At 36.8% G+C, this 18,939-nt stretch overlaps 2 protein-coding genes across 2 annotated transcripts in view; both read right to left on the bottom strand.

Moving 5' to 3' along the window:
* The window catches only part of xpo1a (exportin 1 (CRM1 homolog, yeast) a), a 13,658-nt gene extending 4,256 nt beyond the window's left edge, over nucleotides 1-9,402 (bottom strand). The window contains exons 1-19 of the mRNA XM_051114992.1: nucleotides 8,817-9,402; nucleotides 7,929-8,058; nucleotides 7,706-7,807; nucleotides 7,523-7,595; nucleotides 7,297-7,358; nucleotides 6,327-6,371; nucleotides 6,050-6,231; nucleotides 5,901-5,949; nucleotides 5,263-5,382; nucleotides 4,854-4,982; nucleotides 4,209-4,367; nucleotides 3,931-4,128; nucleotides 3,704-3,842; nucleotides 3,439-3,620; nucleotides 3,060-3,216; nucleotides 2,661-2,959; nucleotides 1,942-2,125; nucleotides 1,746-1,852; nucleotides 1,462-1,656 (exon numbers count right to left, since the gene is read on the bottom strand). Of these exons, the coding sequence (XP_050970949.1) occupies nucleotides 1,462-1,656; nucleotides 1,746-1,852; nucleotides 1,942-2,125; nucleotides 2,661-2,959; nucleotides 3,060-3,216; nucleotides 3,439-3,620; nucleotides 3,704-3,842; nucleotides 3,931-4,128; nucleotides 4,209-4,367; nucleotides 4,854-4,982; nucleotides 5,263-5,382; nucleotides 5,901-5,949; nucleotides 6,050-6,231; nucleotides 6,327-6,371; nucleotides 7,297-7,358; nucleotides 7,523-7,595; nucleotides 7,706-7,807; nucleotides 7,929-8,054 (2,508 nt within the window). The 5' untranslated portion in view covers nucleotides 8,055-8,058; nucleotides 8,817-9,402. The remainder of the gene's footprint in view (nucleotides 1-1,461; nucleotides 1,657-1,745; nucleotides 1,853-1,941; nucleotides 2,126-2,660; nucleotides 2,960-3,059; nucleotides 3,217-3,438; nucleotides 3,621-3,703; nucleotides 3,843-3,930; nucleotides 4,129-4,208; nucleotides 4,368-4,853; nucleotides 4,983-5,262; nucleotides 5,383-5,900; nucleotides 5,950-6,049; nucleotides 6,232-6,326; nucleotides 6,372-7,296; nucleotides 7,359-7,522; nucleotides 7,596-7,705; nucleotides 7,808-7,928; nucleotides 8,059-8,816) is intronic.
* Nucleotides 9,403-10,528: 1,126 nt separating this feature from the next.
* Nucleotides 10,529-18,352, bottom strand: fam161a (FAM161 centrosomal protein A). Its single transcript, XM_051115220.1, has 7 exons — nucleotides 18,166-18,352; nucleotides 17,068-17,330; nucleotides 14,110-15,369; nucleotides 12,373-12,540; nucleotides 11,766-11,865; nucleotides 11,479-11,636; nucleotides 10,529-11,332 (listed from the first exon to the last, which is right to left on the bottom strand). Exons 1-7 carry the CDS (start codon nucleotides 18,316-18,318, stop codon nucleotides 11,005-11,007), a joined length of 2,430 nt encoding a protein of 809 aa, XP_050971177.1. The 5' UTR covers nucleotides 18,319-18,352; the 3' UTR covers nucleotides 10,529-11,004.
* Nucleotides 18,353-18,939: the final 587 nt, after the last annotated feature.

Below are 18,939 nucleotides of genomic sequence, written 5' to 3'. Positions count from 1 at the left end.
TATTAAAATAAGTGATGTGACTATTGTAATACCATTTCACTGTAAAATAAGAGTACTTAACATTACTACTACTACTATGACTAATAATAATAATAATACTTAAGTCATTACTCAGTTTATTACCAAATAGAAATATTTAAATATGTAATGTTACTACTGTAATACTATTTCACTGTGAAACAAGAGTTCATAACAATATAATACTACTAATAATACTTAGTCATAACTAAGTTTATTACTAAAATATTAAGGAATGTTATTATACTATTTGACTATAAAAGAGTACTTAACACTATTACTGCACTACTATTTAGTCATTACTAAGTTTATTATTAAATAAAATATTTAAATAATAAATGTTACTATTGTAATACTATTTCACTGTAAAACAAGAGTACTTAGGAAGAATACTACTACTAAATTATTACTACGTTTATTATTTAAAAATTATTAATTCCATTTTAATGTAAAATAAGCATACTTAAGAACAATAGTACTACTAATAATACTTAGTCATAAAGTTTATTACCAAATAAAAATATTAATTAAGGAACGTTACTATTGTAATACTACTTCACTGTAAATTAAGAGTACAACAATACTACTACTAATACTTGGTCAGTACTAAGTTCATTACTAAAAAAAAAAAAAAAAAAAAAAAAAAAAAAAAAAAAAAAAAAAAGTAAAATAAGTAATGTTACTATTATAATACTATTTCACTGTAAAATAAGAGTACTTAACCACAATACTACAACTACTATTAATACTTAAGTCATTACTAAGTTTATTACTAAGTAACAATATTGTTACACACAAGTAACAAAGTATGTTACCATTATAATTTTGTAATACTTTTAAAATGGCACTAATATAAGAGTACTTAAAAATACTACAAAGTTATTACTGTTTATTACTAACTAAAATAACTTTTATAAATAACTAATAAACTTTACTATTGTAATAATACCATTTCAATGTAAAAGAAAAATTAAAGCAATATTAATTATATAGTTAATAATATAATATATATTATTATTTCCTAGTGCAACTGTTAAATTATGGTACTAATATTTGCAGATCTCTTCATTTTCAAACATTAAACAATTTAGCTTTTATTCTGGCAATAAAGGGCAAACCTTAAGCTTCTCTTTTGTTGAGACAATACTTCTCATTACAATTCTGAGAAGAGGATTTGTGCACTTTGCTTTCACAAATGCACATTATAAGCAACTTATGAGTTCATGCAAAGCATTAACCGTGAACCGAGCAGTTTTGAGACACTGAAAACACTTGTTCATGAGCTACTCACACGTACGGAAAAAAAAGTGCCACGCAACACAGCACGTATGGTTATATTAAAATCACAGCATTTGCAACTTGACAGGCACACCAAGCCATATCACGATTTTGTTTCTATCTTGTTTAATCGCTCAGCCATACATTGTGAGAAACGGGACAAACCTTGTTGATCATTTCGAGCGTGCACTCAAACACAGCATCGAATATCTTGGGGATCTCTCCTGTTATATGAGCGCCAAGCTTGTTGACGATGGTTGCCATAGTGCTGAGCACCTCTGGTTCTCGAGCTGCTGGAACATTCCTTTGGTAGTCGATGAGAACCGCCTCCAGCAAAGGTGGAACAAAGTTCTCTCCAACCTGAAAAGACAGAAAACAATGCACTGCTGTCAAAAACAGGGTATTGTTTCAACACAAGCGCAGACTGATAAAGCATCGTCAAAACTAACCATCTGTGGGTCGTTGGAGCGGCTGACCCATCCGGAGATGAGCTTCAGCGTCTCTCTTTTTACCGTCCGCATGCTCCGTATCAGCGGCTGCTTGGTCACCATCTCACCTAATGAAAAAGACCAAAGAGTTAACCTTGAGCCGTTAGTACGTGCCAGTTGTTGGCTCATGTGCTCCAGGTCGGCATGCGTGGCTCACCGTTGCTCTGGATGGCAGAAGAGATGTTCTCGCTCAGGCACTTGTAGACGTTGAGCATGTCCAGGTAAATGCGGCCCAGCTGCAGAACGAAGGGGTGACCCACAGCTTTACACGCCCTCACATTAGTCTTCAGGATGCTGCCTAGCTGACGCACTGTCTCTGGGTCCTTCAGGATGTCCACGTTCTGATTGAAGAGAGGTATCAGGTGCTACTGTTTCAATCTTGGTAGTTATAACTTAAGAGTATAAACCCTTAAAAGAGCAAGCAAAATCCTGTTTTTTTTATTGTACGACCCCTTTTGGTTTTGTTCTAGAAAGTTTTGAGTTTCAAAATTCTGTTAACTACACAAAGAGAAGCTAAATACATGCCGAGTTGTCACCAGGGTTAATATTAAAATAATTCTTAATTAAAACAATAAAACATTAAACAAATAAACAAGGAAATTTTTTTTTTAGTTTAACTAGATGTAATAAAACTGAAAACAATAATAATAATAATAATAATAATAATATAAATACATTAAAAAAAAATACAAAATATATAAAATAAATCAAGTAACCAAATGGAGATTAAAATAAATTGTAAAACAAAACACAACAAATGAATTTAAAAAAAAAAAAAAAAAAAAAAAAAAAAAAAAAGAAACCTTTAATACAAATGAATAAACTACTAAAAACGATAATAGCATCTCCATAGTACTAAATAACACTGATTCTCACCTTGGTGGCCTGCTGGATGATGCTGTCCCACACCTGGTTGGGAAGGAGCATGTATTTCTCAATCAGGCGCTCCTGGACAGCCTGATCCGTCTGTGCTCCGATCATGTAGCCCACGGCCTCGTAGAACGTGTGCACTTGCTGTGGCTGCAGGTCACAGATGATGGTGTTGATGTTGTTGAGGATCTCATCGATGAAGGGCATCACCTCCCCAACCTGAACCTGCACAAAATGCCTCCTGCACTTCTGAGCAATCTTGATGAAGGTGTCACACGCCATGTCCTGCACACCATCATGGGTCTCTGAGAGAGAAACAAAGAGACTTTCTGATTAAAATACACCCTTATGAAAAAGTCAGCATGCATGGCCATACAAAAAGCTCAAACACAATCTGTTCCTCACCATGCATGAACTCGAAGAGCTTGTTAACGACAGTCTTGAGGAACTTCCAGTGAGCCCTCAGGAATCGTGGGTACTGGCCTACGATGTACATGATGTTAGAGGCGATGATGGCCTTGTTGTCTTTCCCTCTTTTCTGTTCACACAGACCCAGTAGGTCCTGAGACAGAAACAGAAATTTGGTAATTTTTTAAATGTTTTCTTCCACTCACCAAGGCTGCATTTATTTAATTAAAAACACAGTAAAAACAGCAAAATTGTGAAATATTATTACAATTTAAGATTACAGTTTTCTATGTGAATATATTTTAACATGTAATATATTCCTGTGATGCAAAGCTGAATTTTCTTAATCATTTTTCACAAACGCATGAATAAACACCTTAATGACTGTGACGAGGAATCTCTTCTCATCCTCTTCATGCATGGCACCACTGATGGAGCCGATGGCCCAGCACAGCGTGTTCAGGTTCCTCCAGGACCACTCGGTACCATTCACCTGATTATGAAGCTTCTCGGTCATGATGCGCTCCGTATCGGCATAGTCCAAATGAGTCAAGTAGACTGGACAGAACAAAGAGATCATAATAAAGCTTTCTCCTTTTACTTTTTTCCTGCTCAGTTAAAGAACAGCCCGTTATTATTACCCAGAGTCTCTCTCATGTTCTTGTAGAGGTTGATGGAGTCGGTGTCCTTCATGAATTCTCTCACAACCTCGCCCTGATCGTTCTCCACCACCAGAACCTCCTCCGGTTTGGCCATGCGACTCACCATCAGCAGGCGCACCTGAGACGGGTCAAGAACCCAGTCAGTTTTTCTCTAGCTAGCCATCAACATTTTGAAGTGGAGCTTATGTGCACCTCAACTTACTGACCTTGGAGAGCACAGGCAGGTAGAGGTGTCGGCGGGGCGGCACATCGAAGTGTTGGCTGGTTGACAGCAATGGGGAAGTGGAGGTGGAGAAGGGACTTTCTCTGTAGAGCTCAGCAGCCAGATGGTTCCAGTACTCCAAACAGATCTTAAAGATCTCTGTTTCCTCCACCTCAGACACCAGCAGCATGTAATGCAGAGCCTGAGCACATGGGAGTCAAACAATTAGGAATCTGTGTGTCACTGTAATGTCTATTTCTCAAAATTTAACTATGCGAGTACCTCCATGAGTGTCTCTCTGAGGTTGAGTCTTTTCTCTATCAGCTGTCCGTGCTCTTTGAGGAAGGTGCAGAGAAACAGACTGAGGTTCTGGATGAAGTTCTGCTCATCGTCTCTTCCATTCGCATACGCCAGACGGATATTTGTGTTCAGAGGCAGCATCTGCCGAGCAGGAAAATTAGGGGTATTATAGTTTTGAAAACTTCACTTCACAAAGTGTTATTGAAAAAATATTCACCAATGTTGCATTTTTTTTTTATTTAAAATAATGAAACTTAAAATATGATAACAGCTTACAATATCCTTTTATTTTAATATGCTGTAAAAAAAAAAATAATAATAATTTTCAGCATCATTACTTCAGTGTCACATGATCCTTCAAAAATCATTCTAATATGCTGATTTGCTGTTCAAGAAACATTTATTATTACTATCAATGTCTTAAACACTTTTTTTTCTGTAAATCCATGAAATTTCATTTTGGGATTCTTTGATAAATAGAATGTTCAAAAAAACAGCATTTATTTGAAACAGAATTTTCTTGTAACATTATAAGTGCCTTTACAGTCACACTTGATCAATTTAATTCATTTGTGCTATATAAAAGTAAAAAAATAAAAACAGTGGTGTGTGTGTGTACACATGTACCTGTTTGAGTTGTATCATGGTGAGACTGAACAAGTTGACAAACTGCTCCTCGTACTGACTGACACTGACACCTGCAATCTCCGTCAGACACTTCAGAGTGACGTTCCTGAACATTGGAACGTTCAGAAACTGTGGAATAAATCAGAACACAAACGATAAACTTTCTGGAACACTCCGTGATTTTCACAAGGTGAAAGGCTACAAATGTTGGAGCACCAGCTCGGACACAAAGCTTTGAGCTGAGGGCCAATGAGAACAGCCAGCGCTCCAATGATTTCCCTCTCTTTCTTACGCACTGGCAAGCTGAACCAATGACAGTGCGCCTTTGTGAGAGGAGTGACAGCGGTCTGCTACAACAGCATTCCATTAAATCAAATGAGTTACAATTAGAGCCCTCAAGTCATATTACCTTGTACACCAGTGTGCTGATGAGTTTGGTCTCAAATATGTAGCCCAGCGGAATCCAGTTCAGGAAGCGAAGGAGGGTCTCCAAGGTGGCGTGGACCAGAGGGGCATTCTGGGAATTTTCCTGATGTAAAAATGAGTGGTGTAAATAAACTGAACTGTACTGTAAATAAATGAATAGTTCAGTCAAAAGGGAAAATGATCTAAAATGTACTCTCACTCAGACCATCAAACATGTAGAACATGTAGAACAGATTTGGAGAAGTGTAGCATTACATCACTTGCTCACCAATGGATCTTTTGCAGTGAATGGGTGCCGTCAGAATGAGAACCCAAACAGCTGATAAAAACATGACAATAATCCAAAAGTAATCCACACCGCTCCAGTCCATTAATTAATGTCTTGTGAAGTAAAAAGCAATAAACAAGACCATCATTTGGACTTGAGTGGACTGGAGTGGTGTGAATTACTGTGAGGTTTTTAACAGCTGTTTCTGCATTTCTCCAAACCTGCTCTAATGAACAAACAAACTCATCTACATTTTGAATGGCCTGAGGGTGAGCAGCAAATTTTCATTTTTGAATGAACTACTACTTTAATTATAAAAACACTAACTCTGTAATAATATGCTTGTAACATACCATGACAAACTGGCACAGCTGGAATATTTGGGAAAATTCGTTGCACATACTACAAAAAGACAAAAAAAGTGAAAGAGATTGAGTAAACATTTTTCCAACCACACCCTGCACAATCTGTAACTGTCACATTTGCTCCAGGGCATGTGTACCTGTCCTTCAGGTGTTTGGCTTTGACCTGAGTCATCTGCCCGCTGGAGAAGTCAAACACCTCTTCACTGAGGAGCTTCAGGATGATCATGTTGTTCTGACACAGGCTCTCGCTGGTGCGACTCGCTCCCACAATGTCACTGATGAACGTGGGCCAGTGCTTCGGCCACTCCTGCTTCAGAATCTACACACAAACAAGAACACAACATCAGTGATAAAACCATGAGCCATTCGCTCTTACAATATCATGACTACAGATACTCCTGAAATGACACTCACCTGCACCAGGATCATGTTGAGCTTTGCTATGTAAACCCCTTCCTTCTGTAAGAATACAAATACAAGTCAAAATGGGTAAAAATAGATTAAATAGATTTATTAGTCCAGTCAAAAGTTTTTTTTTTAACATTTTTTAATGTTTTTTAAAGTTGTCTCTTCTGCTTTGAAATGGTTTTAATATTTAAAATAACTGTTTTCTATTTGAATATATTGTAAAATGCAATTTATTCCTGTGATTTCAAATCCAAATTTTTAGCATCATTACTCCAGTCACATGATCCTTCAGAAATCATTCTAATATTCTGATTTGCTGCTCAAAAAACATTTATTATTATTATTTTGAAAACAGCTGAGTGGAACTTTTTCAGGTTTCTTTGACAAATAGAAAGTTTAGAAGAACAGCATTTATCAGAAATAGAAATCTTTTGTTACATTATAAATGTCTTTATCATCACATATATATATAGAGAGAGAGAGGGAGAGAGGGAGAGAGAGAGAGAAAATCAACATTAAGCAAAATAAGACTAATAAAATATTTTTAACAAATTAAACTACTTTTATTCCAGTTAGATGCTAAAGTAAAAATGATCATTTTCATTTAGTTAAAGTTGAAGTACTACTTCATTAACTACAACTTAAATAAAAATTAATAAACTAATGCAGACCTTATTAGAAGTTATGCTAATAAAAATTACAAAATTTGCTAATAATAATGCTAAAAAAAAAACACAAAAAAAAAAAACTTTAAAATTATAATGGAAATATGTTTTTCAGTTGTTTATTTTTACCTCTTAAAATATTTGTATAGTTGTAACGAACTGATTGAAATTTACTAACCAGTTTAAATAAAAAACAAAGCAAAAGAAAATAATATTTTTTTCATCTCATATTCATTTAAAGTTGACATATTACTTCAATAAAATATTACAAACTGTAGAAATAACTCCAAACATTTGAAGCATTTTATTACCTCTACACTGTTGGGATCAGAGGAAGTCTTGATAATCAGCCCGACGACATACTTCTTAATTCCTGTGGACAGACAGAGATGTCAGTTATTTGTGCATTTCCTAAAAGAGTCATCTTGTTCTCACATGATAGCAGTGTTGTAAAAGGTGAAGGTGTGTAACAGTTTCTCCATAGAGACCAAGGTCAGTGTGTATAAATGTTCACACTGAAGTCATACAGTCCCTCACCTTCACACTGGTTCCGTGGAAGAATCTTCCAGCGTGTTTTGATCACGGTCTCCAGTATCTGAAGAGCATAGTACTGCAATACAAACAGCAAAAAGAGGAAACATCAGTTTAATGTGGCTGAATAGATTATCGCAGCTGGCAATGCAGGACTAGCTGCAGAAAAACATTAATGCTTTGACATACTTTTGTCTTCATGTTCTGTGAGAACTCCAATATGGTGTCCACTCTGGTCCAGGCATCTGGGTGGTCCTTCAAGTTGGTGAGAACTTCTTGTGCCACTCTTTGCTAAAACATTCACAATGAAAACCACTTTTGATGCACTGTGTGTGACTGATAAACCACAAACTATGATCTGAATGCAGGCAAAACACCACAGTGGTCTTGGACTCTGCAAACAAACTCATACCTGAGATCCCACATCATAGTACATGGAGTTAACGACATTGTCCAGTAGGTTGATGTCAAGCTTTTGACTGAAGTCCAGCAACTGCCGTGCTGTGTGATCCGCCAACATGGTCATGTCTGCCGGCATAGAGCTGCAAAACAAAACAGATGACATCTTTTAGTTATCAGAAACAAATAGTATACTTCTTTGACCATTGATATAGTATACTATTTGAACTGAACTAGATGATGACATCATTGAATCCAATGATGAACCTGAAGCTTTACCTGAAAATTGAGTGTTTACTGTTTCCCTTTTGCATTATTAATGCACTATTTCCTATTTAATACTGTACAGCCGCTTTGTCACAGTTCTGTATTGTTAAAAGCGGTATATAAAGGTGACTTGTCTTGACGTTCACTATCTCTCACACATCAAACCAATGGCTCATACCACGTGGGTGCACTTTAGTCTACAAAACACATTACTTAAGCACGCAGTTGCACTGAAACACAACGTATAATGACTTTGAATGCTGTTTTGCTGAGATCACCGTTACAACAGCTAGTATTAATAGTTGAACGATTAAAAAAAAATGCTAACATGGCCGTTTAACACATTAAATGTGTGTTCCTTCCACAGCTACATAAACACAAAACGTAAACACGCATTGGAGCCAACAGATCTTAATATACACTAATCAAACTTTTTAGAAAGCAGCCCACATGAATTCTAGTGGAGCGCCTGCAGTTACGGGAAGCGATGAGGAACAAAACGCGTTTTCGTTTCTGTTCAACATCAGCAGTGTGTCAGCAAACTAGCGCTTCATTTAAGTCACTTATCGTAGTAGATCAAATTTGTAACAGATAAGCATTTCACCAAACACCCCAAGAACATAATTTAACTTACCTGTTTTAAACTAAACTCCTTCTCGCTGGAAAAAACAATGCTAACGCGGTTTAGGAATCAGCAACTAGGTTAAGTGTCCTGGAAACGTGCGTCGCGTCAAAACAAGATCAAGACGTCAGGTAAAAAAAAAACCTATTTGATATATCTCATTTTACACGATGGCGTGTATAAACCTATCCAGAATGAACTCTAAGCATCTAGCAAGTTCACTTCAAACGCTAACTAGCTGGTCACCTCACTATATAGCCAAACACACTATAGTGCAAAGCAAACGATACATGAAAACCATCGAAACACTGAATTTCGGTGCTATTTTTAATTATTGTCTTCAGTAATTGAGTCCGGGTCCTCTTTCAGTCAGCAGCTCGTGTTAGTTCATCTGTCTCTCTGTATGACGGTTTACAGCTCGCTTGAACTTCTCTTTCCGTTTTATAACAACAGCATTAAATCAATCGTTAGTTTATTCTTTTGTCTATTGCAGAAAAACGTTGTTTTGAAAGCAGATATCTGCGAGAGACTGTGACCCAGCTCCTTTCTAGTCTCATGCATCACACGCAAGACCGGTTGAAACCGGTTCAGACTGGCATATTCCATCTCGGTTTAGTTTTCAGGCCGTAGCGCCGCGTAAAATTCGGACTGCGGACACGCCCTTCCGCGGCAGCTGATTGGTCGGAGAGAGCGGCGCGGAAGCCTTGGGGGCATGTGATTGGTTAGAGGTGCCGTCAGTCAGGATCGACCCCTCCCAGCCGTGTCTTTTGCCCTTGGTCTCATGTATGAGGCGGGTTTTTGCATCACAGCGTGAGCGTGAGGTGGGCCGGACCGCGTGGAGCATGGAAAATTACTGAGATGTTGCCTGTGATGTACAAACAGTAACTGACCATGATGTGTATTTTTAGGCTGTGGCTCATGTTTAAAATGTTTTATATGCTCGTATTTATATTCACAAAGTATGAAAAGAACTTATAAACAATGGAAATGTCATAATAAAGTTTATTTTCATATATTAAGTTATTTTTTATCTCATTTATAATCCCACACATACAAACACAGTCATTAAATTTGTAACATATTAAATAATATTGTGTTTTTGGTATTTTGTTAAATATATATGAGAGGGGGCAGGCATTTAGCTCCACTTATATACTACATTCATTACTGTATATTGAGTGAATGTGATGTAAACATGTCCAGGTCACATTCTGCCTATAAAAGGGAAATTATACTTTCCTTAAAGAACATTAACCTGCACTAAACATTAAGTTGCATTGCAGCATTATTTTCTTGATAATTCAGCACATTTCCCCTCAAAATTCTCATTACTGTAAGTATACTTTATATCAAGTATTTTTTATTGATTGATTGATTGATTGATAATTCAGCACATTTCCCTGCAAAATTCTCATTACTGTAAGAATTTGATATACTTTATATACATTTTTTAAAATTATTTATTTATTTCCATCCTTTATTTGTAATAGTGATTCTCATGGCTCTCTGTTATTTATTTAATTATTTATATTTTTTTATTTTTATGGTAAAATGTGAACTGGACATGTTCTTAAAGGGATAGTTCACCCAAAAATTAAAAAAAAAAAATCTTTATAATTTAGCACATTTTTTCCTCAAAATACCTATTATCATAAGAATATAACATACTTTATATAAAGTATTTTTATTTCATTTTTTATTATTTATTTATTTTCCCACTTTATTTGTAATAGTGATTATCAGTGCTCTCTATTATCTATTTATTTATTTATTTATTTATATATTATGGTGAAATGTGACCTGGACATGTTCTTAAAGGGATAGTTCACCCAAAATTAATTTTTTTACCCTCAAGTTGTCTCAAAACCTGTATGAGTTTTATTTTTTCTGTGGAACATAGAAGTAACACATAATGTTCCATTATACAGACAAAAATACCATTAAAGTCAATAGGGATCAGAAACTGGATTTCAGCATTCTTCAACATATCTTTTGTTTTCACCAATAAATGATGACAGAATTTTCATTTTTTGGGTGAACTAACCCTTCAACAATGTTTGTGAGATTCTCACTCTTACACATGTCCAACAACAGTTTGCTACTGAGGTTTGCTTGGTTTAAAAACACAAATTAAATATGAATTAAATATACCAGTTCTCTCTTCACTTTTCTGATCTTCTCATTTTTCTTTGTCACTTGACTAATTAACGCTACCTGTTCTGCTCCTGTCGCTATCGTGACTGTTTTTACTTTCACTACCCTTGCTGCTCTGGCTGTGCTTACTGCTGATGTCATCATCTTTATAACGCTCATCCTGTTCATCATCATCAAAATCCAGCTCATCATGATAGGAGTGTCCTTCATCATTGGCCTCCTCCCCATTACTATCATGACATTCATTGTGTTTCTCATCCTCATCTGTTTCTATGTGTCCTTCCTCCATGTCATGGTCATACTCCTCATAATCATCAGCGTAGTCATCGAGAAGAGAATCCTGCAAGTCTGGAAGCTCCTCATTATCTACATTTCTGTTTTTGCAACGTAAAAATAAAAAGAAATTCAGAGACTCTGAGAGAAATATGCTTTTAAATGAGCAAAATTAGCAGTATTTTCTGCTGTTTCTTTATATACATTTCTAAAGTGTATCAGAACAGAGGCCTGTTGCCTCTTATACCTGTATGTGGGTGGAGTTTGGCTGCCAGAGTGGGTGGGGCTCGGAGTCTGTCTGTGTTTCAAGCCTTTAGGAGCTTTACTGCTGATAAAGGATTCACTTAGACCACATCCATGCAAAGTGGCAGAGTAGAGCTTTTCTGCTGCTCTCTTAGCATTCATCTGAGAAAGAGAGAGCTTTGCATTATCAACACCGTGAACATTTGTAGTAGAGATCTTCTTTTTTGTCCTAAAAGGAACCTTTTCATGAGTAAAAATGACATTGTAATGTAAACATTTTTTAAAAGGTACCTGTGCTACCTGCTCCAGTAATAGAGGCCTTCCCTTCACTCTTTTCTGGATTTCTCTCATTTCCTCCTCATACTCTTTTTGTCTCTGAAGATGTTGTTTCCTGTTCCCATGTGCACATGTATATGAGCATTTATAAAAACATATGTGACCCTGGACCACAAAACCAGTCATAAGGGTCCATTTTTATATCTGAAAGCTGAATAAATAAGCCTTCCATTGATGTATGGTTTGTTAGGATAGGACAACATTTGGCCGGGATACAACAATTTGAAAATCTGGAATCTGAGGGTGCAAAAATTGAACTATAAAATCACCTTTACAGTTGTCCAAATGCAGTTCTTAGCAATGCATATTATTAATCAAAAATTAAGTTTTGATATATTTACGGTAGGAAATTTACTAAATATCTTCATGAAACATGATCTTTACTTAATATCCTAATGATTTTTGGCATAAAAGAAAAATTGATAATGTTGACCCATGCTACTTATGATTGGTTTTGTGGTCCAGGGTCACACATACATATATACCATCAATTCCAATAAAGAACCTTTATTTTTAAAAGCACAGTTTGGAAAATTAAACAAAAGAAGCTTGATTGCTTTACCTGAACTCTTTTAGTTTAGACTGGCATGTCTGGGCCAGGGCCACATGTGGGTCATTTGCATGGGCTCGCCTTGTGATCACTTTTTGTAGTCTCTTCTCTCTCTGTTTTTGCTTCTCCTTCCATTTCTCCTCTTCTTCTTCTGCCCGCTTTCTCTGCTCAAGAACTTTTCTACTCATAGAGGTAAAGAGCTGTCAGAACTGAGCTTTATGGAGGAGGGACTCGACTTAATGGGATGATGCTACGGTAAGCCAGCAGGGACAAGGTTTGGGCACAATGGACAGATGCTGCCTTCAAGTCATGATTTTCAATATGAATACACATCAGTGCCACCACAATATCATAAATTCTAGTGATTTTTTAAATGCCAAATTCTCAGTGTCAATTAAAGTGTTGCAGAGTTGTTTTTATTGCAACTAATCACTTTACAGTTTAGTTTGTGCACATTTTGTGGACTTTTGATGAATAGCACTAAAGCTTGCTTGGAAATACTACACATTTGGATTATGAAGTGACAGGCTTGCATGACAAAACTACATGTTATGTCACTCCCTCTGTATTTTCTCTCTATTTCCATCATATCATTTACTACTCTTACCAATTTGTTATTTTGTTAGGCCAACTTGGAGTTAAACTCTGCAGGACACAGGTCCTCAAGGACCAGGACTAGACACTCCTGCCCTATAAAGAATATGAATGGCATTTTTATTTCCTGGAACCCAAATGTTGCACTCTATAGTAAGAGTAGTAAGCTACATTCTTAAAAAAATAAAGAGATAATTGTCAAAAATTGAAATTCTGTCCTTAATTACTCACCCTCATTTAGTTCCGTAAGACCTCATCTGAAAACAAATTAAGATATTTTTGATGAAATTCAAGCATAGTCCATGTGACATCAGTGGTTCAACCAAAATAGTGATGGATGACATGGTGGAAGTCGTTGTTTTAGTTTTTTTGCACACAAAAAGTATTCTTGTAGCTTCATTAAATTACGGTTGAACCACTGATGTCACACTGACTATTTTGTCGATGTTCTTGGTACCTTTCTGGACCTTGAACGTGGTAAGACGCTTGCTGTCTATGGAGGGTCAGAAAGCTCTCAGATTTTATCAGAATATCTTAATTTGTGTTCCGTAGACAAACAAAGGTCTTATGGGCTTGGAATGACATGAGGGTGAGAAATTAATAACAGAATTTTCATTTTTGGGTGAACTATCCCTTTAAGATTCTTTTATTGGCATTGAAGATTCCATGAGGAATCCATAGAACCTTTCCACTACACAAAACGTTCTTTAAAATGTTCTTCACTAAGAAAAAATAGTTCTTTTAATAAATGCTCACTGAAAGGTTCTTTGGGGAACCAAAAATGGTTGCAAAAACCCCCTTTTATAATAGTGTAGTATTCTATTTAGTATAATATTCTTCTTAGCTCAGCCTTTGTAATAAAACTAAAAACGTCCTTTGTCAGGAAGTGAAAAGGAAAAATACATATGAATTTACCCAACACTTCCATTTAATTTAGACCAAAATATCTTGAAATCATTTCTGAACCCATGAGTATGAACCTCCTAGGAAGACATGAAGGCAGCAAGAGGACTCAGGAGCCTTTTACTGGAAAGACACACTGGCAGGGAAAGTCACATTCCTGCTTTGGGATTCCAAAAAGCTGAGGACACAGGACTTCACTTGGAAAGTTCTAGCAAGGTGAGGGTTTAAACCGGGGTTGGGCATCACCGTTACCTCACAGCTTCTTGCCGTTTCTTGGCTGCATCTGTGATCTTAGCGGACAAGCATTCTTGGCTTCCAGACAGCGAGGAGCATAGGGATGACGAGGGCGTTCTGGGTGAGAGGGCAGGCGGGGTCATGAACGGCCAGCGTAACGGTCTTGGGCTCTTGATTTCTGCCTCGATATCCGCCATGATGCGCTCTTTGTGCGAGGCTATGTTAGCCGTGCGCAGCTGGAAGGGTTCGCACGCCGTCACAGGCCGCACTTCTTTGTGCTTCGCCAGCTGCTTCCGAAACCTCCTGTAGCTGCCGTCGAAGTCTGGAACTTCGGTGTTAATTTTGGGTCGGTGTGTTTGCTCGTCATCCTGGGCAGTTTTCTGCACCTGTTTCTCACTAAGCTGCCGTGCAAGCATGCTAGGAGGCATGGACGCGCTGTGAAGCAACTCTCTCGCCCGCATTTGCATCTTGATGGCCCTGTAGAGCTCCTCCTCCTTCTGCTGCTCACCTGATGCGGCCTCCTTGACCGCCCGTGGGACGGGTTTGGCCTTGAACGGGCATTTCCTCCTTTCCTCTTCCTCTCTGTCAAGTTTGAGCATTTGCTCACGAAGCTTGGCCTCCTTCTGTTCTTTCTTCAGCCGTTCACGCTCCAGGAAACTAAAGGGTCTTTGTGAAGTGTGGAGACGCTGCTGCTCCATCTCACGATGGAGCCGTCGGCGCTCTTCGTCACGCTCCTGCAGCTCCTCGTATAGTGGGAGACGCACGTGCGCAGGCGCCGGACTGGCGCGGAACTTCCTCTGGCACTCGGTAAGCTCCTCCACCTGGCGTCGGAGATCCGCGTTCTCTTGTTCGATCTCCGAGCGTGATTTTATGCCCTTCTTGCGGAGTTCCGCCTCACGAAGGGTCATCTGGAAAGGCTTGGGGACTGTTACTCTCGGATGCCAATCCTCATCTATGTTTTGCTTGCGTTTTTTTAGCCGATGACCCTTGATCCTACCTTTGGGTTTGCTGGCGGCCTGGCAGTCAGCAGGTAAGCTTTGCAGTGAGGATGAATGTGGGTGCCATTGAGGCGGAGAAAGCTTACTCACACTGAAGTCCTGCCACATGTTCTTGATGTGCTCCTTGGGCGAGATTAGAAGGCCTTTTTCGGTGTTGCCATTGTCAGCAGTGCACTCTTCATCATACAGGTCAGAAAGATCTGAATTTCGCCACAGCTCCAGAGCAGACCGGGCTTTTTTCAGATTGCTGGTTATCGCTGGACTCCTGCCTTGTGGGGAACTATTTAACAACAACAAAAAAAGAATTAATAATCTTTTCATTTCCATTTCAAGTTAATAAATTTAAGGAATGCTCTGGCCTATACACTAGTGTTAAAAAGTTTGGGCTCAGTAAGATTTTTCCTTTTTTTTTTTCCTGAACACAGGACTGTTTTCAACATACAGTAACAAGAAATGTTTCTTGAGCAGCAAATCAGCACATTAGAATGATTTCTGAAGGATCATGTCACACTGAAGACTGGAGTAATGATGCTGAAAAATCAGCTTTGCATCACAGAAATAAAATACTTTTTAAAATACACTACTAGTCATTACTAGATTTTTAATGTTTTTATATAAGTCTCTTCTGCTCACCAAGCCTGCATTTTTTTAATACAAAATACAGCAAAAAGAGGACAATTTTGAAATATTTTTACTATTTAAAATAAAATGTAAATATATAATAAAATATATTAAAATATAATTTATTCCTGTGATTTCAAAGCTGAATTTTTAGCATTATTACTCCAGTCACATGATCAGAAATAATTCTGATATTATGATTTGCTGCTTAAAAAAACATTTATTATTATTATTATGTTGAAAACAGCTGAGCAGATTTTTCTCAGGTTTCTTTGATGAATAGAAAGTTCAGAAGAACAGCAGTTATCTGAAATAGAAATCTTTTGTAACATTATAAATGTCTTTATCATCACTTTCGATCAATTCAAAGCATCTTTGAATAAATAAAGTGCTAATTTCTATCATTTCTTTCAAAAAAAAGAAAAGAAAAGAAATTATACTGACTCCAAGCCTTTGAATTGCATATTGTATGCTACAACTTTTTTCATATAAATGCTGATCTTTGGATTTTTCTATTTATCAGAGAATCCCCCACAAAAAATGTACTCAACTTTTTAAAATACTGATAATAATAATAATAATAATAAACGTTAATAATAATAAAAACTGATGTCTCTTGAACAGCAAATCAAAATATTAGAATGATTTCTAAAGAATTATGTGACACTGAAGACTGGCTGAAAATGATGCTGAAAATTCAGCTTTGTATTACAAGAATAAATTACATTTTAAAATTTATTCAAATTGAAAAAGCAGTTATTTTAAATAGTAAAACCTGTAAAAATGTACTGTTTTTGCTGTACTTTGTATCAAATAAATGCAGGCTTGGTGAGCAGAAGAGACTTCTTTAAAAACATTAAAAATCTTACTGTTCAAAAACTTTTGACTGGTAATGTATATTCAGATAGAAAACAGTTATTTTGAATTGTAAAAATATTTCACAGTATTAACATGCTGTATTTTATTTATTTAAAAAGTATAACCTTGGTAAAAATAAGATCTTTTAAAAACCTTTTGAAAATCAAACCTTTGAAAAGTAGTGCATACCCAAGATAATTTCAGTTTGACAACAAATGCATTAAAAAGTTTTCGTTTGTGTGCACTTTCAGAACAACAGCTTGTCACTCGGACACCTGTAGCTTTTTAACCCCAAAAGGGCTCATAATAGTACTATAAAAGTACATATTACTACTCTAAGGTACTAATATGCACCGTTTTAGTGGTAATGAAGCTACAAAGGCGTTACTTTAAGGGTACTGCTCCAGTGACAAACTGACTTACCCCTAAAGGTACAATTTTTGCACATTTTTTCTCACGGTGTGTTTTGAAATATAAATATTGTTATGTATAAACTCACAGATTGGTCCGATCGGTGTTGTCCGCAGCGCTCACCCCCTTGAGGTCCAGTTTCTTGCGATACATGAGTTCGAGTTCAGCCATCGTTTGGAGATGAGCCTTCTTCAGCTGCTCTAGTTTACGGTAGTACTCTTGGTTCGAGAAGTAGAACTCCCTAAGATCGATGTGATCGCCCGTCACGCGGTAGTCTTTGATCAGCAGTGCACTGCTGTCTTTAGCAGGAAGGTCATCAGTCGCCAGCTCAGATCCAGAGTCATACTCCATCTATGAAGATACACAGGCTGATTCGCTTAGATACTTTTCAATATAGTCCATAGGTTAAGATACCTAATCAGTACAATTATTTGAGATTTTAATTCGAGATCTGAATGACAAAAAAACAATGTTACACAGGTGTTTATGTAGTGAAACCAAGGAGTGTTGGTTGAAAGCTGTGTTTTCATATGCCACAACTATTTTTGTAAAATTCCTGTCTGGAAAACAGTTGTGTGCGGTCAGTAGTTGTGTGTGTAACACAAGATGAGTCTCTCTGTGTGTAAGCTGTTAATCTGCAGGTCTGTCAGCTTTAGGGCCAGATGGCAGATTGTGTTCTTCATTCATACAGAAGATTGTCTCACGGTTCTTCACCGTACTCGACATGAAACCAACGCTAAACAAGTTTATGCAGCCACATGAGGATAGGTATTGCATGTTTTGCAAATTAATAAATAATTTAAACTTCTGAGGTTAATTTAGGTATATTTAGCATACCTACATAAATACAACCACAACCACAGAAGCCTATTGATAATACAAAATTAGGACAACCTGCTTATTGAACCATGTCAGACCACATATATAGTTTCCTCTTGATCATTAGTGAGCTGTTTAACCACCTCTAGTCTATTACACAGCTATTATTTTCAATATTTTGTCTTTAAAATCATATTTAAGCTCGAATAACTTATGTTGTGCCTGAAAACAACGTGTTTTTTCTTTGTAATACACCTAAAGTATCTCCAAGTGGTATGCTAACGAGCAAAACTATCAGTAAAATCTTAAAAAGGACTTTCGCTTGATAGTTTAATCAATTAAAAAGCAGTTTATTAGTTTTTGTCACCTCTTTTTCATAGTGCCTGTTGTCCGTTAGCGCAGGCGCACGCGGCAGTGATCGCTCCCTCTCATACTGAGCTAACGGGACTTTCGTGTGCGGGTCCACCGGCGTCTTCAGACAGGACGTTACCAGGACATTTGTGCGGTGAGACTTCTTCATATCTGCCCCTCTTTCCAGACTGCTAGATTCAAATGAATGAATGACTGACTGGCTGTAACTGGTGCGTGTCTCCTTGACGACAGCGTAGCGTCGGGACGCTGCAGTGACGACATATCATAGGTTTAAGATTTGAAAGCACGGAGTGAAGGATATGCTGGAATTATAGGTCTATTAAATAAAAAGCAAACGGATTACAAATTGTTTATTAATTGCTTTTTAAGCATTAAATATATCTAGCTAGTTTTAAACACATTAAATATTCGATCGACACACCAAATAAAAATTGTTTAATAACCAAAACAATTATATATGCCCCAAACACTTGCATGCTATTTTGTTTCCCATTATTTTCCTTCCATTATTATTAATTATACATTTATTTAAATTAAATAAAAAAGAAAATAAATAAGGCAGATGGTATTTTTCGTGACTAGTTTACTGTACAAACTGATTTCCAATTACTTTACAATAAACACATATTTAAAAAAAATAATCTAGCTGGTTTTAAATGCACAAAATGTATAAATACCACATCTAAATATGGTAATTGTGGTCTGTTCCATCTCAAAGGTATTCACAACTTTATCTGTATTAAACACATGTTAATTCTGACCATATGAT

The sequence above is a fragment of the Labeo rohita genome, chromosome 1, assembly GCF_022985175.1.
Source record: "Labeo rohita strain BAU-BD-2019 chromosome 1, IGBB_LRoh.1.0, whole genome shotgun sequence".
Lineage (NCBI taxonomy): Eukaryota > Metazoa > Chordata > Actinopteri > Cypriniformes > Cyprinidae > Labeo > Labeo rohita.
This window is presented reverse-complemented; position numbering and strand designations above follow the sequence as displayed.